The sequence below is a fragment of the Delphinus delphis genome, chromosome 8, assembly GCF_949987515.2.
Source record: "Delphinus delphis chromosome 8, mDelDel1.2, whole genome shotgun sequence".
NCBI classification, from domain to species: Eukaryota; Metazoa; Chordata; class Mammalia; order Artiodactyla; family Delphinidae; genus Delphinus; species Delphinus delphis.
Window position 1 is genome coordinate 58151477 of NC_082690.1, and position 27482 is coordinate 58178958.

General features: G+C 53.6%; 1 protein-coding gene across 2 annotated transcripts in view; it reads left to right on the forward strand.

Moving 5' to 3' along the window:
- The window catches only part of CHRDL2 (chordin like 2), a 30849-nt gene extending 9509 nt beyond the window's left edge, over positions 1 to 21340 (forward strand). Inside the window, exons 2-12 of one of the 2 annotated variants that reach the window (XM_060018280.1) lie at positions 1015 to 1127; positions 5199 to 5292; positions 7014 to 7156; positions 9397 to 9490; positions 11192 to 11247; positions 13085 to 13253; positions 14232 to 14426; positions 15779 to 15952; positions 16794 to 16848; positions 20350 to 20442; positions 21189 to 21340. In XM_060018280.1, coding sequence (XP_059874263.1) covers positions 1015 to 1127; positions 5199 to 5292; positions 7014 to 7156; positions 9397 to 9490; positions 11192 to 11247; positions 13085 to 13253; positions 14232 to 14426; positions 15779 to 15952; positions 16794 to 16848; positions 20350 to 20442; positions 21189 to 21279 — 1277 coding nt within the window. In that variant the 3' untranslated portion in view covers positions 21280 to 21340. The remainder of the gene's footprint in view (positions 1 to 1014; positions 1128 to 5198; positions 5293 to 7013; positions 7157 to 9396; positions 9491 to 11191; positions 11248 to 13084; positions 13254 to 14231; positions 14427 to 15778; positions 15953 to 16793; positions 16849 to 20349; positions 20443 to 21188) is intronic. The other variant, XM_060018281.1, reaches the window with a different exon arrangement.
- Positions 21341 to 27482: the final 6142 nt, after the last annotated feature.

Genomic DNA, 27482 nt, shown 5'->3' on the forward strand with positions numbered 1-27482 from the left:
CCTGACCTGGGGCTAGGTGCTGAGCCGGTGAGAGGTGAGGACATGAGTGTTCTAGACAGAGCTCGAAAGACTGGGCAATTGATGGGCTGTGGGAGGAGAGAAGGGGTGGAGGTCTCAAGAAAGAAGGATTGCAGGAGAGATATCTAACCCACATAAGGAAATAAACTATTCTAGTCATTCTTAGAAGCATTCATCTACATATTGACGACTGATACGCAGATTACAAAAGTAATCAAGTGATGTGCAGTCATAGTACCAATGACTATTTTTAAGGATATTTAAAAGTCAGTTTCCTAACAACCTTTCACTAGGCAGCACTTTGTTTTCCCAATTCAAGCACTTTGCATCAGAGCTCAATGAGATATAGGGACACGGCAGAGTATGAAAGCAAGAAAGCTGCTGTCAGTGGCTTTATTCGAAAGATAGGTCACATGGCCCAGAGAAGGGGTGTGTGTGTGTGTGTGTGTGTAGGCAGGGGAGCAGCAGAGGGCAAGGGAGGGGAGGGTGCAGAGATGTAGTAAATAAATAAGCAAAACGGGACAAAGGAAAAGGAAGCAAGTATGATTATGAGGGCAGAAGGAGCACTACCTTGTGAGTCAGGAGACTTTGGCTGTCATCCCTGCTTGATGACTGACTTACTGTGTGTTTTTCGAGGTGTAGTTTGGCCTCTCTGGGCCTCAGATCATTCATCTAATTATAATAACTAACATTTACACCACAATTTAAATCTGTAAAGCATGTTCACTGCTTAATCCCCTAACCACGCTGTGAGAGAACTGTTAAGGTTCAGAGAGGGACAGTGACATGCCCAAAGTCACACAGCAAGTGTGTGGTCAAGCTGATATTCAAACTCAGACATTCTGGCCCTCTGACTAGGAGAGCATGTCCCGTGGATTCTCCTTCACTTGAGTGGTCCAGATGACATCCTTCCTAGAGCCAGAAAGAAGGAGGGATGAGGCAGGGACTTCAGGCTGGAGCCTCCTGGGACTGACAAAGCACTGGTTGGTTTGCCAGGCCCAGACATGTTCTGCCTCTTTCACGGGAAGAGGTATTCCCCCGGCGAGAGCTGGCACCCCTACCTGGAGCCCCAGGGCCTGATGTACTGCCTGCGCTGTACTTGCTCCGAGGTAGGTTCCTCTGGCCACCTGTGACAGGTATGTCTGGGAGACCTCCAGTGAAGGCACCCCGGAGGGAGGGAGGACAGCCTGACTCTGAGGGTCAGGGGCACTCTGGAACTGGGCCCCCCAGAATCGTGCTCTGTCGGCAGCAACTGAGGGACTTGGGGCCACACCACGTCACTACTGGGTATCTAATACCTAGGCATAGATGCCTACTGTGCGCCTCCCAGAGATGAATCACACAGTGGGTCAGTAGCTGGGCTGGGATGAGGACCCAGGCCTCCCATCTCTCATCCAGCCTTCTTTCCTGCTGGTGCCAGCCTCCCTGTGCCCATGCAGCAGAAAACAGCCTTCCTGACCTGACCTCCTAATCCTTCCTTTCCTCGGGCTATCTCCTCCAGCCACCTCTCTTGCCGCCCTGCCTTAGGATGCGTTCTCCCAACACCACTGGCCCAAGTATTTATTCTTTGCAGCTTCACCCAAATGCCACCTCCACCAGGAGCCTTACTTGATCCCTCAGCTGGAAGTATTTTCTTCTGGGAGGCCACATAAGTTTCTCTGTCCCTTTCTCCTGATCACTGTTGGCCAAGTAAAATGGTTGTCTGTGTCTGTTAGTTACTGCCTCGCCTAGATGGAGCCCTGGGAGCAGGTCTTCCTAGGCATTCACTCATGCCCATTTCGGGGTCCTGCAGAAGGCTATACCAACTGGGGCAGAGACCAGATCTTCTGTTAACCTCTGACTCCCCCCAGCCCACCCCAACCCAGCACCCTCCACAGGCCCTTGTACAGTCAACTGGGTGGAATAAACGAGACCCCCATGTGGTCCAGAATCCCCAGGCCAGGCATGGGGTTAGAGGATGGCGAAGGAGGGAGTGATTTAGAACAGGGGTCCCCAACCCACGGTACCGGTCCACGGCCTGTTAGGAACTGGGCCGCACAGCAGGAGGTGAGCAGTGGGCGAGTGAAGCCTCATCTGCCGCGATGCTCCCCATTGCTCACGTTACTGCCTGAACCATCCCCCCCCATTGCTCGCATTACTACCTGAATTAATATTCCCACCCCCCACCCTGCCCTGTCCGTCCATAGAAAAATTGTCTTCCACAGAACCGGTCCCTGGCACCAAAAAGGTTGGGGACCGCTGATTTAGGAGGCTTGAACCCCCTCGGCCCTGGCTCAGCTGCCCAGTCTCATTGGTGTGAAGTCTGCAGCTCTCTCTGTCCAGGGGAGGGTGCTGAGGGGAGGGAGTACCTAGCTCCCAGCTGGAGCCAGCCCCTTAGCTCCTCTCTTTCCCTGCACAGCCAAGGCTGTGAGAGCCTCCCTTGTTAAAACAATCCTCAGGGTGGGAGCAGAGAAGAGCTTCTGAGGAAACACTGGGACATGGAGGCGGGGTGGGCCAGCCCCTCTCCTGACTCTGACCACTGGGGTCTCACTCCTCCTGGGGTCTTTCCCTCTGATTCCCCACTGCTTCTACCATGCTGGCCCCTGGTCGAACCTGATGCCAGTGGGAGCACAACCCCCCATCCCTGCTTCCCCTTGGTTTTCCTTAGCACATCTGAGGCCAATCAGCTTTTTCAGAAAGAACTTTGTGAAATATAGCCAAAAAACAGGAAGGAAACCATAACAGAAAATTCCAGACATATCATGCGGTCCAGTTGACAAAGTCCAAGTTTTGTGATCCAGTGGAGCTAATTCATTTCTCCCTCCCCCGAGTTCACACATACACAGTTTCCTCACCCCAAGGGGCTGCAGCCGGCATCCCCCCAATACACCCTGAATCCCTTCCTTCTCTCCATCATCACTGCTCCCCCCTAATCTAAGCCACCTTCCTCTCTCACCTAGGCTGCTATGTGAGCATCCCATGAGGTCTCCCTGTACCCCTTTCTAATCTGTCCTCCGCACAGCAGCTAGAAGGATCTTTTCTGAACAAAAAACTAATCATGTCATTCAAAAATCTCTTAAAACCCTCCAATAGCTTCTCGTTGCACCTAAAGTAAAGTTCAAATTGCCTGCTGTGGGCGCTATGTGATATGACTCTGCCTTATTCTCCAAGCTCATTTCCTACCTGCACCAACACTTCAACTCATTCCGACTTGTTCCTCCACCCGGAATGTTCTTCCCCCAGATCTTCCCAGGAATGGTTCCTTCTCATCTTGCAGTTTATAACATAAAGTTGCCTCCTTATGAGGCTTTCTCTATGGCTGTTTCTAAAATAGTCTAACCTTGTTAACGCAATCACATTACACTGTTTTATTCCTGTTATAAATTTAACATCTGACATGATCTTGTTCCTACTTATTTATTTTTTATAGTCTGTCTCCCCCTGCTAGGGGGGAGCTCCGTGAGACAGAGCTCTTGTCTCTCGCTCACTGCTATGCCCCTAGTGCTCAGAAGAGGATGGGGCGCCCAGCTGTCATGCAGTAAACATTGAGTGAATGAGTTAGTTCCCGCCCCCTCCACCAGAGGCACTTTCATGGAAAGTGCACAGACCCTGCACAGTGCTCACCTGCTGTGTGTCTTAGGCAAATGGACCTCTCAGAGGCTCTTTTCTCATTTTGAAATGGTGGATAATAAATAGTATCTACCTCTAGGGTTGTTGAGACGATGAAGTGAGAGAATGCATTTCTATATAACATAATGCCCATACCTAGTAGCCACTCCAAATGGTAGTTTTGACTTTCCTGAGAGGCACCCCTTGGCTGCAAGGCCTCCTGCCTTGCCCCTGCCCTTTCGCCCCCACAGCCTGTCTCTGCCTTACTTCCTGCTGCATGTCGCTCATCATCTCCACCCCTTGGTTCCTTCAACGCCAGAATCAAGAGAGAGATTCTAACTCTTCAGACAACACAGTTCCTCATACTCTACCCTGGTTTCTCACCTGAGGGGCTCCGTTCACCCTCTGGACATTTATCAAACACCCCTGTGGGCCAGCCCTCTAGAAGGCCCCTTCTGGAGCTCAGACCAATCCTGTGGACTCTAGGATGTCCCTTAGCACTGATGAATCCTTGTCATCACTTCTGGCCATCTGGGGAAGCAGTGACCCCAGAGAGACTAAGGCCTGCTCCAGGGTTCTCCATGGGGCAGGAGGCTGCCTTGGGACAAGTGTTTCGGGGGCACTCAGCTGGGGCTGGAAACACACTTGCCAACTCCAAAGTTTAAACAAAGCTGGCTCCATCTGACTAAGGAAGAGACCATCTCTCCTTCCCCTCTTGGCTCTCATTCATTCACTCATTCGTTCATTCGAACTTCAGCAGGCACTTGTTTGGAGCAAGGCCCTGTGCCCACAATTCAGAGAAGAATAGAGTGAGGCTTGGCCCTTGTTCTTGGGAATTCGCGGCTGAACAGAAGAGACAGATGTAATGGTTTGTTACAACACGGGGCAACGCCCTGACAGCAGAGGGAGAGGAAAGTGTGGGACGTCTGTGACAGGCTGACAAACTGCCTGGGAACATCTCCAGTGGTGGCCTCTCCCTCCAGTTCTTCTGTTTCTGCTCATCTCTGTGAATGCTTCTCTGCCCCTTCTCTCTCGTTTGCTGTATTTGAAAAAGTCCAAGATTTCAGGCCCTTCCTCTGGTACCAATCCCAAGGCTTTGTGTGGGATCAACCACACCTCCCAGAGATTTAGAGAGCAGATCACAAAGCCCTGAGTCTTCTCCACATCCTGGTTCTAGCTGTGTCCCCATCCCTGTCACCTCCCTTTCTGTGTCACACTCCTCTCTTAGCCTTGAGGCTCAGGTCCAGAGGTAAAAGAACAATGCCCTGGAGTTAAAAAAGCACAGAGTCAAGATCAATGTTAGAATAACCCAGTCTTTTACTTGTATTTCTCAAATACCACAAAGGGACATAAAAGATCTGTGTGAATCCAGGCACACGGTGCCCTCCTCCGTGCGGGGGAGGGACACGGATGGGCGAGCCACACAAATGAGGAGGGGAAGGGGAGAGACTGGACACACAGAGTTTATCACTTTTATCCCATCGCAGGCTTAAAACGAGTACAGTGCCCTGCAGTTGGGAGGGGGTTTGGGGAGAGGACGGTGGGAGACAGTGGCTCCTTGGAACTAGGACTAACCCCTGTGTCCCCTTCAGAGTGCCCATGTGAGCTGTTACCGCCTCCACTGCCCGCCTGTCCACTGCCCCCAGCCTGTGACCGAGCCACAGCAGTGCTGTCCCCGGTGTGTGGGTAAGTAGCCACGCTCCTGCCCTTGTGCCAGCCTCCCGCTTGCCCACTGACCCTTGACCCACTCCTGACACAGGCCTCCAGCTGAAGGAGACCCCTGGAATGAGAGGGGCGGTCTGCAGACACCAGAAGTGTTAAGACACCAAGGTGCTCAGGGGAAGACATCCTCCATGGATCCCCAAGGAGGGCTGGGGTAGCCACAAACTTCTCGTACATAAGTAGCTGTGTTTGGCAGGAAGACAGAGAGAACGTGGAAAATAGCTGAAGGAAAATGGGCATATGCTTGGCTTGTTGACGACACACATGGTCTCCTATCGCTCTTGGGCTGGCCAGAGCCTGAGTGAGTGGACGTGCCTTGTGTAAGTGCAAGTGAGTGAGCTGGGGCTGGGAGGCCCTGCAGCGTCACCCCAGGATCAGCCCAGGATTACTCCATGATTCCAGCTTGGGTCATAGTTTCCTGATTCTGGATTCCCTAGGGGAGCAGAGGCTTTGTGCCTCATCCCGCCTAGTGAGGGGGCATCACGCCTCCTCCCCCTCTGAGGCTGACCCCGGGACTCCTGACCATGCCTTGCGGACTGTGCCTTGGCCCAGACCCCTTCTTCGTCTCAGGCTCCTCCCTCCCTCTGTCTTACCCAGCCTTGCCCCTTTCCCTGCCTGGTCTGCGTGTTCTTCAGCTCCCAAGACTCAGCTCAGCCATCAGCCCCTTCAGGAAGCCTTCCCTGACCACCTGAGTTAGGGGCGCCTCCTCTGTGCTGCCACAACTTCTGTGCTTCCATCGCCCTAGCCCATACCACACCAGTGTCACTGCTTGGGGCCTGCCTCTACCCAGTGAGACTGTCAGTTTCCTGATGGGAGGGGCCGGGTCTTATTCGCACTCCATTCCCATTGTGTAGCATGGCGCCTGGTGCAGAGAAAGTGCTTAGTAAGTATGTCTTGAAAGAATGAGCAGGTTGTGACCACCTAGAGGGGTGGGATAGGGAGGGTGGCAGGGAGGGAGACGCAAGAGGGAGGGGATATGGGGATATATGTATAGGTAGAGCTGATTCACTTTGTTATAAAGCAGAAGCTAACACACCATTGTAAAGCAATTATACGCCAATAAAGATGTTTAAAAAATAAAATTAAAAAAAAAAAAAAGAATGAGCAGGTTCCCCCTGGACAGGAGGCTTACCCCTCTACCCAGCAGGGTGAGGGCTGGCTAATTGGCAGGTGACCGGGAGGGGGCTCTGGTGGCCAGGGAATGGCAGGAGCTGACGCCAAGCTTACACAAACGCAGTCCGTATCATACCAGCTGACTCGACTAGGATGAAACTCCATATGGGACCTTGTCTTGTTCACTGCTGTATCCCCAGTGCCTAGAACAGTGCCTGGCACTAGGAGGTGCTCCACGGATGCTTATCGAATGTTGAATGAACTCACACAGGTCCCCACCGAGTGGGGCTCAGTGTACCTGAAGCATCTGGCCTTGCCTTCTTGCTCCGACCAGCGCCAGCTCTGAAACTGAGGGGCTCAAAGGCTATGGGAGGGAGTGACATAGTCAGACATAGGTGTCCCGGGGACCTCTTCATTCACTGATAGGAGGTCTGGCTGGGAAGGCTGAGGCCAGAGCTTGGTTTAAATGATAGCAAGGGATAGGATACAAAAATTTCAGAAAAGTGCCCAAGTTAGTTCTGGCGAAGCTCTTCAACCGTTTTCTCCTTCCTCCTTCCCCTTCCCACCTGCAGAACCTCACACCCCCTCTGGGCTCCGGGCCCCGCCAAGGTCCTGCCAGCACAACGGGACCACGTACCAACATGGAGAGATCTTCAGTGCCCACGAGCTGCTCCCTTCCCGCCTGCCCAACCAGTGTGTCCTCTGCAGCTGTACTGTAAGACCTGCTACTTCCCTTTAGCACAGGCCAGTGGTCTGGGCCTGCAGAGCACAGTGGTGTGGACTGGGGGAGGTAAGGGGAATTGTTCCTCCTGGTCAAAGGACAGTGAAAGTGAGTGGGCTCAGGGAGAAGGGAACATCTGGGACTTGGAATGTCCTGCCTTTCTCTGGGCTTCCGCACCCTCCTAAGCTGCCTGGTCACCTTGCACTGACATTTGCCATTACTGTGTCCCCCAGTAGACTCTGCACTCCTTGAGGGGAGGGGATATGTTCAACTCATTTCTATATCCCCCACTACACCCAGCTCAGGGCCTGGCACACAGATGTCTATAATGATTGTTGAATGAATGAGTGAATGAGTAAATGATCAGTTATCAATCCTGGGGCACAGAGACAGAGCCAGACTGCTTGCAGTAAATGCAGTTTAATCTGAAGCTGCTTAAACTCCCCTGCTGTGGTCGGAGTTGGGCCTAGGGACAGGCAGGGCTGAACCAGCAGTGTTATCAGGGGACAGAAACCGAAGCCAAGCAGGGCCTGAGCTGGAAAGTCTTCCCCTCCTCCTCAGGGTGGGTTCTGGGCCTGGCCCTGCTGCATGTTTGCAGGTGGCCTTTGGCATGTCACCCTCATCCTTGGGCTTAGCGCATCTGTGCTTTGGTGGGAGAAACTCCTGCCCTCCTGATTTCCCTACTACCTGACCATCGAACTTCTCTGGGCCTCAGTTCCTCTGAGTGTGTAAGGGAGTCTGACCAGGTGATCTCCAAGGTCCTCTCCATTTAAGATAATAATCTGATTCAGTGGTGATGAGAGGATAAGAGACCGAGACCCATGTTTCAGCCCCAGCTCTGCCATGGTTCCCTGTGTGACCTTGAGAGAGTCACCTCTCTCAGGCCTGCCTCCCATCTTTTCAGTGAGAGGATCTCACCCCTCCAAGAATCTGAATTTTAAGATATCTGTGCTGCAGAGCAAACAACTTAATAATAACAAGAGTGACCACTTAGAAATCAACGGAGAGAATGGTTATTTTTGCAGGGCCTGGGCCTCTTGCAGTGGACTAGTACACTGTACCTACTAGGAAATGCCTTATGTTTATATACAGCATCCCAGTGGCCCTATGAGGGGGATATCACTATTCATAGTTTTTAGATAAGAAAACTGAGGCTCAGAGCAGTTAAGCGATTTGCCTAAGGTCACACAGCTAGTTAAGTGGCAGACTCAGAATTCAGACCCAGGGCCATATAATTCCAAACCCACATTCCTTTACCTGCACTGTGTGGCTTCCTGTGAAGGGATGACCACCTAGATTAGCAGGGGCTGTGGGAAGAGACAGAACTGGTGGTGGTGGGGTGGTAAGAAGCATTCTTGTGACCCCTTGTCTCCTCTCCCTGGATACTTGGGTCTCCCCTTCTTTCTTCTGATCCCTGTTTATATGGGAGTGGTTTGAAGGATCAGAATCCTTACTTCTGAGACTCACTGGAAAAGGAATAGGGAAAGGACTCAAGGTAATATCACTTCCTCCCAGGTACACATTGTGCCTCGCAGTTTAACAAGGGTTTTCATAACCATTCCCTCATTTGATTTCACAACCCAGATGGGAGTGCCCCCATTTCACAGAGGAAGAAACTGAGGCCCAGAGAAGAGAAGTGACTCACCTAAGGTCATCTGGCCTCTGACTCCCAGACGGCCCTTTCTCCTGCAGTCTTGCCTTTGCAGGCTGCATCCTGAAGTTTGGGAAACCTCGAGTTTCAGTAAGAGCAAGATGAGCCCAAGTAGTCATGCACTCATCCCCTCCTCTATGCTGGGCTCCCTGTTCTAGGCCAGGGGAGAAGGACACTGATAGCAGTAGGAAAAGCCTGAAGACTGGGTTCTAGTCCATTCTGCCCAGCTGTGTCTCTGACGTCAGAAGGTCCAGGCCCCTCCGCAGTCTCTCCTCATCTGTAGGATGGGAGAATCTCACCTCATTGGGTTGCTGTGAAAGCCTAGGGAGAGGCTGGGTACAAAAACACTTTAGAAGCTGAAGGGTAACGGTTACCTCAGGGCCTGGGTAAGAGTGGGAGGGGTACAGGGACCCCGCCTCTGAGATGGCTGGGCCGTGCCCAGGACACTCTACTGCTCCCTCCCTCCCCACCTCAGAGGGGACCCCAAGGCCATTTGCCCCCGCCCCGGGCAGGGGTTCTCCCAGCCCCAACACTGGTCCTCAACAGAGCTCATCTCCCAGCTCCTGTTTGCTCTGTCTGTCAGGAGGGCCAGATCTACTGCGGCCTCATGACCTGCCCAGAACCGGGCTGCCCTGCACCCCTCCTGCTGCCCGCCTCCTGCTGCCAGGCCTGCAAAGGTGAGTCTGTCCCTAGATCTGGCAGTGCCCGCCCATCCCACCGCAGGGACCTAGCCATGGACTGTTAGGGGGGAACCTCAGGGAACACCAAGCATGTAGCAAACCATTCTTTCCTCAGGGCGGTGGCTTAGCTGCAGCCTCTAGAAAGCTAAGCCTGTGTCAGAGGCTGATGTGCATTATTTTTTATTGCAATCTCAGGGAGCAGGAAGGAGGGGAAGGGAAAGTGAAGCAGGGAGGGAGGGAAAAACAACACAGGAATGTGTTGGGGAGCTGGCCTTTGCTTGATATCAAGTGTGACCTATTGCTCTAAGTGACCTCCTGCTCCTCAGAAAAGTCTGGAGGTGATAGAGGAGGAGGTGGAACTTGCCCACCTGCCACCAACTCTCACTGGTCAAAGATTCACCCCAAGGCGGGGTGATTCCCTCACACTCCCCAGTTGTGCTAGGCTGTCCTGGGAGCGGGAGGTGGGAGTGGGGCAGGGTAAGAAGTGGGGGCAGAGACATGGAGGAGGTGTGGCACGAGGGCACCCGCTGGCAGGGTGAGTCTGAGGGAAGCTGGCTGGAGCCCATGTGAAGGGGGTATTGCTGCAGTGCCTGCAGTGAGGGGACAAAACCCCTGCAATCAAATGAGGCCAAGAGGATCAGAAGAGGCACAAGAGAGGGGTCTGTACAGGCAGTGACCATGTCTCTTCCTGTCTTCCTCATGGCAGAGCTGGGCACAGGCCTGGGCTCACTGGAACTCAGGGCACCTGTGTCAAGCAGAATCCAGGTAGCATCTCTGTATAGCACAGAGAGAGGCAACACACTGACGAGTGCGGGGCAAGCAGCTTGGGCAGAATGAAGTGCACAGATGGCCGGACTGTGCCCTGTGGGCAGGACTTGAGGAGGGGAGTGCTGCACTATAGAACGTTTCCCCAGATGTTGGCACTATGGAAGGGCACCGGGCCAGGAGCCAGGTGATCCCAGTTTAGTCCTGGTTCTTCCAGCTAGTTCCTGCAGATTCCTTCCCCTCTCTGGGCCTCAGCTGTGCTGTGTGTGCACTGAGAAATTGGCCTTGGTGATTTCTAATGTACAGGCTGATTCCAACGTTCTGGATCTTTGAACCCAGAATGCTCAGTGGTAGACACTCTGTATGTGAGGCAGGGGTGAAGGGGAGAGAATCCCACTCAGGGATCTAGGAAGCTGCAGGACTCCAGAGGGTTTTGTGTGCTGGTGCCCCAGGATGTAGGGGATGGAGGAGTCCTAGGCTGTTCCAGCTGGAGGGGCAGAGGGGCTAGAGGGCAACCACGGGAGGGTATGGTGTAGACCAAGTCTGGTGACTTCATGCGTGGCTGGACAGAGAGGCTTCCCAGGGGACTGCAGCTAAGCAGGCTGGGATTCAGAGCCCTCGGGCCATCTGTGACGACACTGAACAAGATGCTCTGGCCCAGCCAGGTGGTTCAGTCTTAAGTGACCAAGAGGCCAGTGTGGGGAAACTGAGGCAGTGGCCCAGTTGTAGGGACTTCATCAACCTAAGGGTGAGGCGACGCTGTAATGAGAAGTAGGAATAAGGCCCCACTGGGGCAAAGGGACCTACTGGTGTGGGGGGCTGCAGAAGTGGCAACAGGCCTTGGAGGGGCAGAGCCTAGAGGTGGTGGCCTGCAGGGCTCTGGCCCCAAGGCTGAGGAAGCAGAGGCTGACCCAACTCCCTTTGGGTTTTCAGATGGGTCAAGTGAGAAGTCAGCTGAAGAGGATGCCACGCAGTCACACCGTGGGGTGGTGAGTGCACAGCTTTAGGGACAGGGTGGGGAGAGGAGGGGAGGGCGCTGGTATCCAGGGCCTAGGTCTCCTTGCTCTGGAGCAGGCAATACCAGTTGTTGCCCTCGTTTCTCATTTGTCCCCTGGGTCAGCTCCATTAGCCGCCACCAGGTTCCAGGCCCTCTCCTTAGACTTCCATCCTGGCTCCCACCGTGGGCTGGTGAGTCAGGAGGGGGGTCTGGGATAAAACACCACACAAGGCAGGAGCAGGCCCCAAGCTTCCTAATTTCCTTCCTGGAAAATTCTGACACTGTTCCACCCAGAGCCTGTGTCTGTCCTTATTCAGGCCGCCTCTGGGCAGCATGTCCCCCAGGGGAGTGGCCTCTGACTTGGGCCAGCCTTCCCCATCTAGCTCCTGAGGTACCAGTTCTTCGTCTGGGGCTACCTCACTGTTGCTGGCTCCATCTTGATCCCTCTCGATCTTGGTCTAGAGTTAAGATGAGCTAACCTGCCCAGCGCTCTCTGGTCAGAGAGGAAAGAGGTGGGAGAATGGGCCCACACACTGACTCACGTCCCTGTCTGCACCTGTGCTATGTCTATGATGTGAAGAGCTCCACCTGCTCTTTCATCCTGGGTCACCTGGACCCTGGGGGACTCGAAGGGGGGGTTCCCCTTCCCAGAGACTCCCCGGGGGTCTGAACGAATGCACTCTCCCTTCTCCCCTGCCAGCTCACCCCCACTTCCCAGGCTGGGCTTTGTCTAGTGGGTGCTGGGCCACGGGACCTGACCATGTCATCCCCCTTCCTCCCCATCCTCTCCCCAGGAGGCAGCTAAGTGAAACCCACCAGACTTAGTCCCAGGCCCCGAGCAGCTACTTACTGACTTGCTGGATGCCGTGGGCAAGTCACCAATTAGGGGGCTGGGCTCTTCCATTCCTTTCTGCCTCTATTCTACTTGACAAGCATTTCCTGGGTGCCTCCTGTGTGCCTCGGCCTGTGCTGAGGCCTGGGACACAGTTTCCACTCTAGGAGCTCTTGTGGGCTCAGTCCAGCCATCAGAGGACTGACTCAGAGACTGTACAGTCAGAAAGGGGCTGCAGAAGAAGGCATGTGAGTGACTCAGTGTCAGTGACGGGGTGGTAAGCTCTGCCCTTTGCCCCCAGCCCACTTGCTCCTCTCCCACGGCCTGGAGCTCCCAACCCCCAATCTCTGGACTGGGGAGCCCCTGCCCTGTTAGGCTGCCTTCACACACACACCCTTTGTTCTCACTGCCAGCCCTCCCAAGACCTGATCTGGAGGGGTGGGGTCTCGGGATGTTGGATTCCAGAGACTCAGGAAAGGAGGCTCCCAAGACCCATCATCTCCGGACAGGGCCTGCCCTCAGCCCTCCTGCCTGTGGGATTCCGGGGCCTGGTGGGATCTTCAGAGGCCCATCCCCTGTCCCATCACCTAAATCTTCTTGGACAAAGAAGAATTTCCTGACTCTCATCCTCACTACATTCTCACCTTCCATTTCTTACATATTAAGTTCTCCAGGTCCCTGATCACTTATGTCTCCCAGATCAAGACCACAGTACCCTTGCCCATCTCAGCCCCAAGGCTCTGGCTCTGCCAGCCTGAGAAGGGCTCAGTGGAGGCTAGATTTCCAAACCACTATCCTCGGAGAGTCTTCAAAGGCCTGGGAACATCTTCGACCCCATCCAGATCTTCTTTCTACCCAGAGCCTATGCCCTGTCTTCCCTGGGCCATCAGGCTCAGTCACTAGAGCCATCCTCAGGCCTCTCCCCGCAGCGTCTGTCTGGCTGCTCCTGCACTGGCAGTGGCCTGTCGGTGATCTGCATCCTTCCTGCCCTTTGCAGAGACATTCCCAGGATCCGTGTTCAGGGGACGGTGGGAGAAAGAGAGACCTGAGCACCCCAAGCCCCACTGGCCCCAGCGCCCCCCTGGGCTTCCTCCCTCGCCACTTCCGACCGAAGGAGGCAGGCAGCACGACAGTCAAGATTGTTTTGAAGGAGAAACATAAGAAAGGTGGGAACTGGAGCCTCTGCCGACCCCTGAGGTGGGAAAGGGGGGCCCTGACCGCTCCCACTTCCCATCCCTGTACCTCCACTGAGTGGTTCCCCAATCTCAACTTGGCCATGAGCTTGTAGACCCCTAGAACGTCGGGTCTAAACCCCCATTTGACAGATGAGGACACTGAGGTTCAGAGTATTGAGTTAGAGACAGAACCAGTCCTGGAACCAGGACTACGGGCCATACAACAATATTTTTTTTAGCATCTGCCACGTCTTTGCTGGGAATTGAGGGACACAGAACAGACAGATGAAAATGGTCCCTGTCCTCCAGGAGCTCCTAGACTAATAGGGCAGACAGACGTGTACATTAATTATTATAAGATAAGGAAGTGGTGAGGGAAAGTTTTTTTTGTTTGTTTGTTTGTTTTTTTGAGGGAAAGTTTTTGATGAAGGAAGGAGGACACAGAGCTGGGCTGCAGGAGGATGGTTGGGATGAATCAGGGAAGGAGGCTAAGGGGACAATTGTGGCAGCAGAGGGTGAGGAAAGAGGCCTCACTGCAGGGCACCCTGATTGGTGGAGTGGGAGGGGTTGCAGAGGCATCCGTCCAGCCCCTCACTGTACAGATGGGACACTGAGGTTGAGACAGGAGAAGGGACCTGACAGAGCTCACATGGCCAGGTAGTGACAGCACTTGATCACAGGTCTCCTACTGTCAGGCCATCCCTCCCCATGCCCCACTGGAGGTGCCTGTGAAGTGCAGGGGAGGACTCTCCATCTTCGGCAAGAACTTACTGGCCCATCTCGGCCCTGAGTGCTGAGATGGGGGATGTCAGGGACAGAGGACTGGTTTACTCCCTGGCCTCCACTTTGCAGGCAGTGTGGCTGGGCCAGACTGGTGGAGCAGGAGCGCCCCAAGGACCTACTCCCAGCCATTATTGGACTCTGACCCGAGTCCGAGGCACTGACCCTCCTCCCTTCCTGCCCTTCCAGCCTGTGTGCATGGCGGGAAGACGTACTCCCATGGGGAGGTGTGGCACCCAGCCTTCCGCTCCTTTGGACCCCTGCCCTGCATCCTGTGCACCTGTCAGGACGGCCGCCAGGACTGCCAGCGGGTGATCTGCCCCACTGAGTACCCCTGCCGTCAGCCCAAGAAAGTGGCTGGGAAGTGCTGCAAGATTTGTCCAGGTACAAAGAGGGCCTGGGGGCAGGGAGGGCACTGGCCAGAGTGAGCCATGGGTCTCTCTCCCCAGAGCACAGACACTTGGAACATCTCTGACATGGATGGGGCATGGCCTCAGAGCCAGGGGATGTAGGGGTTATCACATGCACAGAATGTTAGAAGCACAGCAGTGAAAAATGCCCAACTCATAAAATATTAGACTTATGGAACCATCTACTGTTACAGATTCAGAGACTTTCAGACATACATAGAATCAAATAATGTCCTGGATTCTGTGAAGTCATAAAATCTTAGGCTAGTAGGACTTTTAAGAGGAATGGCCAACATTTATTGAGCACTTATCATGTGCCGGGTAGGTATTTTGGCTGAATTCATGTAATCCTCACCAAAACGGACAAGGCAGGCATCTTTATCTCCATTTTACAGAATGAGAAGATAAATACCTTGTCCCAGGTCCCAAAGCTGTAAGTGACAGAGCTGGGATATGAACCCTGTCGGTCTTATTCCAAAGACAATGCCCTCTTTTTATTTACTTATTTATTTATTTTGGCTGTGCAGCGCGGCTTGCAGGATCTTAGTTCCCTGACCAGGGATCGGATCCCAGGCCCACAGCAGTGAAAGCGCGGAATCCTAACCACTGGACCGCCAGGGAATTCCCACAAAGACCATGCTCTTGACCACTGCTGTCTTCCTTCAATCCTCATCAACATATGGGAAAACTGAGACCCAGAGAAGGGAAGGGAACTTCCTAAGTCACACAGCAAAAGAGCAGTGGAGCTGGAACTGGAACTCCTTCTAGAACCTGTCCTGTATCACACTCATCATCATTACTGCCATTGTCACCTCAATCCCTCCCAAACCTTTCATTCTACGTGTGTTCAGTGTGAGCCTGGGCTGGGTGGTATGAGTCACTCAAAAGACTTGGAGAACATGATTCCTGCCCTTCACCCTGTGGGTCTATTTTAGAGAGAAAACATACCCAAGTGAAACAATTACAAGGCAATGCAAGGCAGTGTGGGATTAAGGGCCTGAGGGAGAGGCATAAGCAAGAAGGGTTTTACAAGCTATGGGTGGGAGGAAATGGTGCGCTGAGCTGTTCCAGGTGGGCTGCCTGGAAGAGGTGGAAGGTGAGCTGGGCCCTGAAGGGTGAGAAGTTTCCTGACATGCTAATCAATGGGAGGTGAATGGGGGAGAGGCCCCTTCTGTCTTCCCCAGAGACCTCCTTCTCTTCCCAGGGGCACCAGAACTTTCCCAAGGGCCCTATTGACCCTGAGGGAGATGTCAGACCAGTGGCCCCTCTTCCTGGGCTACCAGGGGTGGGGAGACAGAGTGTTCACGAGCTCCTTGTCTCTCCCAGAGGACAAGGCAGACCCTGGCCACAGTGAGATCAGTGCCACCAAGTGTCCGAAGGCGCCGGGCCGGGTCCTTGTCCACACATCAGTATCCCCAAGCCCGGACAACCTGCGTCGCCTGGCCCTGGAGCGTGAGGCTTCTGAACAGGTGGAGATCTACCTCTGGAAGCTGGTAGAAGGTGAGCAGGGGCCCACTCCCACTCTGGCCTGTCCCCCTTCCTTTGCTGCAGACCCGCCAAGGGTGGTAAGGGAGTTTTGTTGATCAAGTGCCTCTGGCCCAGGAAGACCTGCCTTGGGCCACCTTCCAGCTTTGAGTCCCAGATTCCGAGATAGAGGGAGACTGATTCTATCTGACAATTCTGATAAGCTCACCCACTCTGAAATGCCAGGGCCTTGAAGTGCTCCCTCTCCTGGGGGAAAGGGGTTTTTACACTTTGTGAGGAGCCAGGACAGAGTAATGCCTACCCTGATAAAACAAAGAGCTGTCTATTGGTAGAATTTCAGCAGACTGGGAGGAGAGATCTTTTCAGGCAGGAGGGCCCTCACAGCATCCTCAAATCCTCAAGGCTAGTCTCATTCAGCCCTTTCTATAAGGTGGATTCTATCCCTCCAAGGTAAGTCGACATCAGAATATGTTTCTCATTCTGTAGAAACTCACCCTGTTCAGCAGGCTGCTCCTATCACCAGCTGAAGGTCAAGAGTTTTCATTGATAGGGAATTGCCGAGAGTTCAGTTGTGGGGCTCTTCTTGTAAAACATAAATCCCCTGGATAGAGTAAAACAAATTAAAACCTTTAAGTGGAAATTAGCTGTAAGGTCAATTTATTGATGTGTTTGGCTGGCAGTGGGGAGGTGGGGGAGATGTGGGGGGTGAAAGAGGGGATGATAATAAGAATGATGACAATGATAATAACAACCAATGTGTGAAGCACTTTGGAGTTTACAAAGTGCTTTCACGTTCATTATCTCATTTGATCCTCAACGATCCTGAGAGTTAGGTATTATTATCCCCATTTTACAGATGAGGAAACTGAGGCTCAGAGAGGTGAAGTACCTGGCCCAAGGCCACACAGCCAGTAAGTGGAGGACGGGAGCTAGAGCCCAGGTCTTGTGACGTCAGATGCGGCTCTTTCCCTGCTCTACTCTGCCCCCTGTCGTAGGAGGAATGGACGAAGAAAGCGGAGCTGTTCAGCCTGGAGAAGAGAAGACTCAGGGGGACAGGACCGCTGGCTTCATGGCTCTGAAGGACTGCCCCAGGCAAAGGGAGCAGTTGTGTTCTCAGTGACCACAAGGGTCAGAACAACAAGCAGGGGCTTTGGAATCACACAGACCTGGGTTTGAATCCCGGCTCTGCCATTTCTTAGCTGTGTGGCCTTGGGCAATCACTTGACCTCTCTGGGCCTCAGATTTCTCTTCTGTTAATGGGGGAGAAGGGGTTTTGGAGGATTACATGAAAGAATATAGGTACCACCCCTGACCTATAGTAAGTGCTAAAAATGTCAGCCTCCTTCTTATCCCGCCTCATCAGTTGGTTAGAATTGCAGAGAGGCAGGTTTCAGTTTATGAGAGGAAGCACCTTCTCAAGCGTAAAGCCTTCCTGCAGTGGAAGGGAGGAAGCAAGTTCCATTCACGCAAGTGTGCAGGCAAGGGCTGGGTGGGGATTTGGCCACTGGCTGAGGAGTTCAGTTCAATAACCTTCGTGATTGTTTTGAGCCTTGAGATTCCATCTTTCCCTGGACAGGTGGGGCTGCATGTTTACGATGGGCCTCCTCCCACCCCTCTGTGACCACAGAGAGTAACAGGCCCAGGCTCTGTCCTCAGGACCCCATGGCTCTGTGCCCTGGGTGCAGGAGGAGCTCCCTGGGAGCTGAGCTGGTCAGGGAAGGCTTTGTGGAGGATGGGCCTGAGCTGGACAGGACTTAGAAAGGCAAGAGGGGCACACTACAGGCAGGCTGACAGTGACAGCCTCAAACTCTGGTGCCAGAGCCCATGTTTACATGCCTGGTGCTCTGTGATTGGCATTTAGCAGGTACTATATATAATGTGCTTCAATTCACCCACATATAAGAAAGATGAAGGGTATGTATTAATGCCCCATTTTGCAGATAAGAAAACTGAGTCTGAGAGGTAAAAGGACTTGCTCAAAACCACACAGTTTAAACAGTAAAGCAAAGATTCAAACCCAGGTCTTACTGTCCCCAGTGCCGCCTCCACAAAGGTGACCTTATGCTTTTAGGGAAGGGCCTAAGGAAGGCCCAGGATGGCAAAGAAGGAGGCATGATAGCTCAAGGCAAAATCTCATTACCAGGCGGCCCAACAAAAAGGAACAAGGTGGGGAGGACTCTTCAACTTCACAATGCCAGGCCCTGCCATCCTGTCACTAGCAAACCTTCCCCCACCCCCGCCCCACTATCTCCTGAGCCTCTGGATGCCTGAAATGCCCCATCAGCCTCCCTGTCTGTTACCTCCCTGTCCCAGACTGTGAAAGTCAAAACAAATTCTCCCAAGGTCTGATCGTCAGTGGGAAACCTTTCCTGTTTCCTCACCCAGACAAGTGGAAACAGCAGGCCTTGGGGGCCAGGAGAGGAAGAGGGCAATTGGCCTGGACACAAAGTGAGCAGGTGGATGCTGAAAGCTGGGCTGAGGACACACCACAGTGGGACCAGCCCCAGGCCCAGAGTCTGAGCAGAGAGCTGGCGTAGGGTTAAAGGGCTTTTTAGAGTCTAGAATTTCAGAGTAGAAGGGACCTCAGGGGTCTCCATTCCTCCCCCCGCCCCAGGAAGGAAGTCCCCCTGCAGCCTCCCTGATGGTCTCTAGCCCCTGACTGCACAGACACCCCCTCCCCACCTCCAGACAGGTGGTTCACTTGCCATTCTGGGCATGACTCTACCCAGAGAGGGTTCTTCACACTAAGCTAAGCCTGTCCTATCTCTTGGAACTCGCCCACCACTGCCACCTCTGCCTGGGACACACGGAGCCCAGCCACTCTCAGGCCTGGCACGCCCTTCAGAGAGCAAGAGGCACAACCATGACCCTCAGGCAAGCGCTTGATTCCAGGCCTCAGATCTCAGACCTTTCACTCACGCTTTATAGGCAACAGCGTGGGGACCTGCCCTCAGCCCCGTTACCCCTCCAATTTGTGTTTGGGGCTTTGTGCAGCGGCAGGACTGGAGCACCAGGACCTGTCCCCATCTCATGCTTGTGATGTGACCTGGGCCTCTGGAGCAAGTCTCTCCCATATTCTGGTCCTTGGCATCTGGACCGGGGGGCCTGAAGACAGTGCTGGGCATCCCCAGCTTCCTGGACCTCAGTCCCAGGACCCATGCTGTCTCTTCCCCTCGGTGGGATCCCACTTGGATTCCCATAAGTAAGGCCGGTTCTTGGTTTTCTTGAGGGCGGTGCTGGCCTACCAGAGGTCTTGCTGTCACATCTGTTCTTTCTGGCCACAGCCCCCGGTGGTAACAGCCGGCACGACATCAGAGCCCACGTGCTCAGGGCCTCAGCGCCATGTGTGGTGCCTGTGCTCCCCAGGGGATGCAAACATCAGGAGACACAGCTAGTACCTCATTCCCCCTCAGGGCCTGGCCTACACAGGGTACACATATATTTGCTTATCCATCCATCCATCCACCCATGGATTCATTCATTCATTCATTCAGCATGCCTAATGTGGGCCGGGTGCAGGGAACCCAAGAGGAACACCCTCCCCAAGTTCCCAGTCTGGTAAGGGAGGCAAGAGCAGACACAATGATAGCACATTAGAAATAGGAACAATCACAAACAGAAGCCAAGAGCTGTGGGTAACCCAAGGAGGAAATTATAACTATTTGGGGGAAGAGGGAGAATTGAGGGAGACTTCCCAGGTGAGGCTGAGAGGATGAGTAGGAGTTCACCTGTGGCAATAGGAGCAGGTGTTTCAGCAGAGGGGGCAGCATATGTAAAGGCTTGGCCCCCTCAGGGACCTCAAGTAGCTGATTAGGACTGTAGCACAGGCAGGGCCACTCAGAGGGATGGGGTAAACTGAGCCTTGAGCCGAAAGGGAGACTACAACCCTGACACCTGTAGTGCTTGGGTGTCTGAAGCAAATCACCTATTGATTTTTATCATACGTTCTATGTCCAGATAAAAGCTTGACCAGGCCCTACAGGCCTGGCAGCTTTTCTTCCTTCTTTCCTCCCTCCCTCCTGCATTTCCCCTCTCTGCATTGTGGACAGGTGAGTGCTGTGAGAGCAGGAAGGTGACAGTGACAGGAGCAGGGTCACGGAAGGGGAATGACGGGGTAACATGCATATTTTCCAATGACCACAGCCAGGATCATAGGTTAGAGGCGGGGTTAAAGGGGTCAGAAGTCTAGTGCAGTGACCCAGGCAAGGCATGATGGGGCCTGAATGGGAAGGGTGACAGTGGGGATAGGAGAACAGATTCAAAATATTTAGGGAATTTAGTCCACAGGATTTGGTGGCTGGTCAGAAGGGGGAGGGGAGGGAGGTGACGGGGTCTGTCTCAGGTCTAAGTCACCCTGTTTCACTGACCACACACCCTGCCTTTCCTGCTCACGCCCTTGTCTCTGCCCTCAGGAATCTTCCACTTGATTCAGATCAAGAAAGTCAGGAAGCAAGACTTCCAGAAAGAGGCACAGAACTTCCGGTTGCTCACTGGCACCCACAAAGGTGGGACCCTGGGCTGAGGACTGGGGCCTGGGAAGAGAGCCGGGCTAGAAGCTGGGGCCTCCTGGGGAGTTCCAGGCTGCTGGTGCCGGGAGGAGGGCGGCTGTCAGCCACAGACGTCAGTTCCCGGCACAGGAATCCAGTGGGCGTCTGGGCCAGAGATTTCCTAACTCAGACGCCCGGGAGCTTGGGAGCGGGAAGGTAAAGCAGAGCCAGCTGGATTTGATCTTGGGGGTGAGGGAGACGGGGCTGTCAGAGGTGGGGCTCTGAGCCCCTAAGTCCTGGTGCTGCTTCGTTTCTCTCCACTGGAACTTTTCCCACTGAAACCTTCTAACCACGTTCCTTCTGATGCCCTTAAGTTGCTCTACACTCCCCCGAGGAAGAGGGACCCAGGTGGGTCTTCAGGTGGGGGAGAGGAAGTCACAGACGGGAGGGTCACCAGCAAGAGTCAGGATACCAGCCCGGCCCACACATGTTGGTTGTTTGAGGCGGGGTCATGTGTCAGAACCCTCTGGGATTTGGGGTGTGATGGGGTTCCCACCTCCCTCCTCCCTGTGGGCTCCAAACCCAGGCTACTCAGTCCTCGTTGTCCTAAGTTTGCCCCACCCCAGTCACCCCGTCTCTGTTGTGCACATGCATGCACATGCACACACCACACACACACACAACACACACACACACCCCTGCACACACACGTACAGCACACACACCCCCACACACACGCGATTCTTCCTCTTTTCTCCATGCAGGTCACTGGAACGTCTTCCTAGCCCAGACCCCGGAGCTGAAGGTCACGGCCAGTCCAGACAAAGTGACCAAGACCTTGTAACACAGACCTGAACAGCTGCAGATGTGAGCTCTATTATTTTTGTTGTTATATATTAATAAATAAGAAGTTGCATCACCCCTCAACCCTGCCTGCTGAGTCCATATCCAGTCTCCACGTGTTCTCACAGTGACTGCAGACAGGCAGAGACTGGCCCGCGTCCTCACGGTGAGCTGTTATGAGAGCCGGGGCTAGTTCCCCCAGCCTTCTGACCCAGACCCTCGTCTGCCATCGTGGCCTCTCCCCTGCTCTGTGCTGCTTCTGTGCCCAGCCCCCAACTACAGCGCCTCCTGCTTTTGTGGGCCATCCCCCTCCCATAGCTCTTTGGCAGTGAGCCTAGGAAAGGGGACTGACTGGAGTTAGCCAGAGGAGCGGGGTGCACGGAGCCTCAAAGTGCTTTCCCAGCAGATATTCCAGAGATCCTTACCATTGTCAGCTACACTGTACAATGAGGTCGCTGAGTTTAGGGAGGAGCAGTCATTTGCCTGAAACCACAGAGCAGGGTGGTAGCAGATTTGGAATTGGATGCCCGGTCTCTTGCTCCAAGCTAGCACTCGTCCCTGTTCCACCGTGACCAATGTTATAAACCCAAACATTCTCACCTCAGAGGATTTCCAAGACTTGGCAGTCAGATTGCCAACCCTGGCACCACGGTATGGGAAGAAAGCCTAACGGTTACAATTAAAGACAACATCAGTCATTGATCCTGCCTGCGTGTGCAATTCCTCGCCGTTTCAAAGATGTTTTAATGCCCGTGATTCTACTTGAGGTGAACTAGTACAGGAATTACCCCCATTTTAGAGAGGAGAGAACAGAGGTTCAGGATCGGCCACTGTCCTCCCCAAAGCCTCACAGTGATGAGTGGTGAAGCCAGAACCAGAATTCAGACCTACTGACTCCTAGACCTGTGCTCTCATCCCACAGCCAGGCCCACTCCCACCCCAACCCTGATCGGAAGCCGTGGAGAGACAGTGTCAAGTGGCCTTTTGGTGGGATTCTGCCACCTGCAGCCACTTAGAGGGCTCTGCTCTGAGCCCTGGTCTTGTACCTGGGCGTCTGAGGTCTGGGAAGTCGTCTAAGCAGCCTCCCAGTGCTGCCCTTACTGAGCAGGGACGGGTATCACCCTCCCCAAACTCCCTCTGCCAGCTCCCAGGGGGCCTGGATTGAGAGTCTGGGGTTTGAGGAACATGGTTGCAACCTCCCCCTCATCCTCTGAGTCAAAGGACATCCAGCTCCTCACAGCCTCTGCCTGGCCCTCCTGGAGAAGACTCGCCATTCTGGCCTTGTTTGCTCACCACGTGGGGTTAACTTGGAAGTCCAGGCGTGGCTTCTGAGCCTCCTGCATTTAAAGCATAGGAGCCAGCCATTCACACCATGAACTGGTCATCCTTCAACCTAGCTCAGATGTCTCCTGCTCAGCGGGGCTTTTCCTGCCACGCCACCCCCACCCCTGCTCCTGCACAGGGGCCCCTCCCCTCGGCTGGAGAATGGGGTGGAAGGCAAGGCTCTGTAATCAGAGGCATCTCCGGGGCCTCAGGACAGGAATGACTTCCCTGTATACTTTTCCTGGTGTTGCAGGCCAACTGCCTTCCTGGTTTCTCTCATGGACTTATCCGAAGCCTGTGATGTTCACCCCAGATCTTTCCCACCATGGGAGCATGTTCAGCCCATCAGCACCTCCGGACTTTGGTCCAGACTTTTCTGAGTGTGTCAACATAAGGCTTGCCTTGGGAATCTCTAAGCAGCTCTCCCAGGGCTCTACATCACTCTGAGTTGTCTTCTCCTTCCCTGTATTCATTCATAAGACACTTTCTGATCTCCACTGGCCTAGGCCTTGTGCTAGATGACTGACACAGTGTAAGGAACCAATACGGCCCTGCCTGTCCCTAGGGAGCCAAAATCTTGAGCAGGAGATGAGGCCTCACAACACCATGAGTACCAGGGCTGTGACAGCAGGGCTGTGGGGACCACAGCCCCTGCCCAGATGGAGGACACTTCAGCTAGCTCTGAGGGATGAGCAGGAGTTAGAGGAAAAGGTGGAGGCAGGGAGAGGCGGGTGGGACAGTGGTACAGGAAGAGACAGCTTCATGGAAGACGAAAAACAGCATCTTACAAGGAGAACCACAAACAGCCCACTGTTGCTGGATAATAAAATGTGAGGCAAAGAGCAGAGGGAGGTGAGGCTGAACGCCCGGCCGAGAAACTTTGGCGTCATCCTGAGGGCAGCAGAGAGCCCTGGAAGGGTTTCAGTGCTTTGGTCAGATTTGTGGTTTAGAAAGCTGGCCCTGCCTGCTGGGTGAAGCACGGTGTGGAGGAGAGAGGCGGAGACCAGGTAGGGGGCTGCTGTGGGATCCCTGGAAGGGATGACAACGCCTGGGCAGGAGGGAGGCGACGGGGGTGGGAGAGAAGGCAGAGCTGAGGAAGAGGGGGGAGTCGGGGTGCAGCTGGTGCCTCACGTGGTGACCGAGGGGAGAACCCAGGAGTTTCAGCTGAGCTGAGTCTCAGGAGAGAACCCCAGCCCTTTGGGTATATTATGGTCTGGAGAGGAGGCTGGGCCAGAGACAAGGATTTGGGAGCTGTTGGCCTGCAGGTGGTAACTAATGCCAGGAGATGGGAGACATTGGCCTGTAGAGTGAAAAGAGAAGGGTCATTAGGACAGAGCCCCGGGGCATCAGCAAAGGAACTGCATGGAGGCGAGAGAGAAGCCAGGAGGGTGCACGGCTGAGAGTCCAATAGGTGAAACCTGGAAAGGGGGCTTCTGGTGACCATGGCCATGGGCACTGTGAGGGGAACTGGGAGGCAGGAGCAGGTTGTGCAGGGCTGAGGCGGTGTCTGGGAGGTGAGGAAACAGACAAGCCTTTGAAGAACTTGGGTGGTAAAGGAGAGGAGAGAGGCAGGGCAGCGGCTGGCAGTGAACATGAGATGGAAGAAGGGGGTTTTTCAGGCGGGAGAGATTTAAGCAAGTCTTGCTGATGAGGAGACCTCACAGGAGAGGGAAAAGTAGAAGAAATAGGAGTGAGGATGGAGGAAGGGAAGATTTAGGGACAAGTTAAAATCCATTCTTCCCCAGCCACTAACTCGCTGCATAACCCTGGCTGGTCTCCCCATGAGTGGGATGGGGGAGAGGGATGTGGTGGTCTCCTGGGGCTGCCCAGCTCTATCCCTGATGGGGCTCCCTGAGACCGCAGCAGGGAGTCCTGTGGGATCCACTATCTTGGTGGCCAGGCTGGGCTCTGCATGAAGTAGGGACATCCCCTCCCACAGGCACGGTCAAGTCCATTGTCTCGTCTAACCCCCGGAACAACCCAGTGAGGTGGGGCATGTCAACCATATTATGGAGATGAGGAAACTAAGGCTCAGGGAGAGGAAGTGACCTAATTAAGATCACACATTAGTAAATGGAAGGCTTGGATTCCAGCTGAGGTCTGGGATTCTGCACCCTGATGGAGCCCAGAGCACTGGAGGGGCCAGGTCCTGGGCTGGAGCAGGTGCAGCCTCTGCTCCACTCAACCTTCCCAGGTAGCTTCCTGGCCCCTAAACTTGATCATCCTATTATGAGGCCACACCTGGCCTCCAGATTTCCTGGAGAAGCTCCCTCCTCCTCCCCCTCCCCTCCCCCTCCTCCTCCTCCTCCTTCTTTTCTTCCTCCTCCAGCAGCTGTGAAGCTACCTCCCCCTGTCCCCCAACAAACCCTGGGCTCTGGGAAATGGCAGTATTTCTGAGAAACAGGACATGGCCTGTGGTTTGGGACTGGCCTGGGGGTGAGGGAAGGCCTGGGGCCCCACCAGGCACAATGGCATCTCTCTCCAGGGCAGGTCCGGCCACCCTCCTTCCCTTCACCCTGGTCCCTGGAAGACACCCACTGCCTGCCTTCTTCACCTGCAGGGTCAGTTCGTGGAAGGTGAACAGGAAGCGCCTTAGGAGGCTGGCTGAAGTTGGGAGGGGTTGGGGTGGTGTGGGTTTCTGTGCACAGGGCTTATCTCAGACCTTCTATAATGGGAGTTAGGACCTGGATCTCTGGTCCCCAGCTCAAGGTTGTTTGAATGACCACATGACACCTAATGTCTCTCCCCACCTTATCCACCCCTGGCACAAAACAGAGCCCACATAACTTGCCCAAAGTCAAACAGCAATGAAGAGTTGGAGCTGTGACTGGAACCTGCAGGGTCTGGCCCCAAAGTCTGCCCTCTCCCTCTGCCCCATGATGTCCGGGCTGAGGATAAGATCTGTCTTCTCGCCAGCTCCCCTGCCACCAGCCTCTCCTCTCCACGCTTTCCCCTTCCTAGCAAGTCTTGCCTATCAAACCAGAATGATCTTTTAAAAACACAAATCTTACCCTGTCTCCCCTCCATTAAGCCCCTCCTTCAATGGCTTCCCTCTGCCCTCAGAATAGCCTTGAAACTTCCTCTCCCGGCCCTTCAGGATCTGACTCCTGCTGCCTCTTCAGCCCTAATTCCCCCACTTCTCCCAGCTGCATCCCAGGGTCTGGTTTGCTGCCCCACCTGATCAAGTTGGGATGGGTGTGGGCTCTAGGAACACCTGGATCACAGGCTCTCATACCATCAGGATGTTCTCTCTCTGTTGCTCCCTCCCTAACAGCAATTTCTTTCCAACCAGCTCTTTCAAGAAGCAGATACACCGTGCACTGCTCAGTATCCTGATAGCTCTCAATTAGATAAGATACAAAGGTTCTTCCCTTCCAATTCCAATAGAGAGATTCTCGGGGAGGACTTGGATTGGTCCATCTTGGGTGATCAGGAAGGAGGTATTAGAATCATATGATTGGATTGGGGGAGCAGTCCCCCAAATAAGGGGGTGGACAGCACACACATGGTCACAAAAGGAATCCCTGTTCCCAGGCTGCCACTGCTACACCTTCAGACCATTTCTTAAGCCAGTGTCCTCTCTTCCACACCTTAAACATGCTGTTCCCACTTTCTAGAATGCTTTTCCCTATTTTCTGCCTATGGTGGTCCAGCTTAGACTTTAAGTCCTCCTCAGAATAGCCCTCCCTGGTTCCCTCTGCTGCCCCAGTATTGCACACTCTTCTGTAATTGAATTCACCCTTTTGTACTGCAGTGATCTGTTCCTGAGCCTTTCTCCCACTGGTCAGTAAGCTTCTTGAGCCAGAGACCACATGGTGGTTATCTTTGTATTCCCAGCCCCTAGCATGGCCCTAATAATACGTACTTATTGAAGAAGGAAAGGAGGGAAGGAAGGGAAATAATGACAATGAAGACAATGGTGGTACAATGTGGTTGACTGCTGACCTATAGTAGGTGCTCAATAAATGTTGAGCCCTCGAATAATCGCCACTGCCGTTTTCACCACCATCACCACCAGTGCCACCACCATTACTGCCACCTCCACCACCAGGACTACCCCTCTCATTTGCAAGGCCCAGCCAGGAATACAAATGGGGCCTATTTATCATATCCTAAATATTTAAAAGCTATAAACCAAACTAACAAACCATTAAATAAATATGTTCTATCTTCCTACCCTGACAAACATATTTTCTTAATGACCTGGAAGGCCAAGTTCAAATTTTAAAATTTCTGACTTCTCTGAATTCTTTGCCAGAGCATGGAAGCACAGGAAGCCCAGCCCCCTGGCTTCTAGCTCCTGGCCCAACTCTCTTCTCATTCCAGCTCTGTCCTGAACTATGAGCGGTCTCATACACACATAGACTAGGTGGAGATACCCTAGTCTACATGTCTTTGGTGGTTTTAAAACACATCTAGAAATGCTTTTATACTCCTCTCATTGAGAGGTGTGGCCCATGTGCCCTCCCCTTAAGTCTGGGTGGGCTGTGACTCATTTGTAACCCAATAGATTATGCTGGGTGGCTTCCAAGGCTAGGCCAGAAAAGGCAACGCAGCTGCTTCTCTGTTTACTAAGATACTTGCTCCAAATAAGAAATCCAAATGCTCTGAGTCTGCCATACTGTGAGGAAGCCCAGAGCACATGGGGAGCCTATACATGGATGCTCCAGTCAATAGCCACAACTGGCCTCCCAGCCAACTACCAGCATCAACCATCAGATATACAGATAAAGACCCCTCCTGATGATTCTAGCCCCCAGTTACTGAGTCTCCCCAGCTGATGCCCCAGACATTATGGAGCTGAGACACACCATTCCCATTGTGCCCTGTCTAAGTTCCTGACTCACAGAATTCATAAGCATTAAAAAAGTTATTTTACAAATAATTCTTAA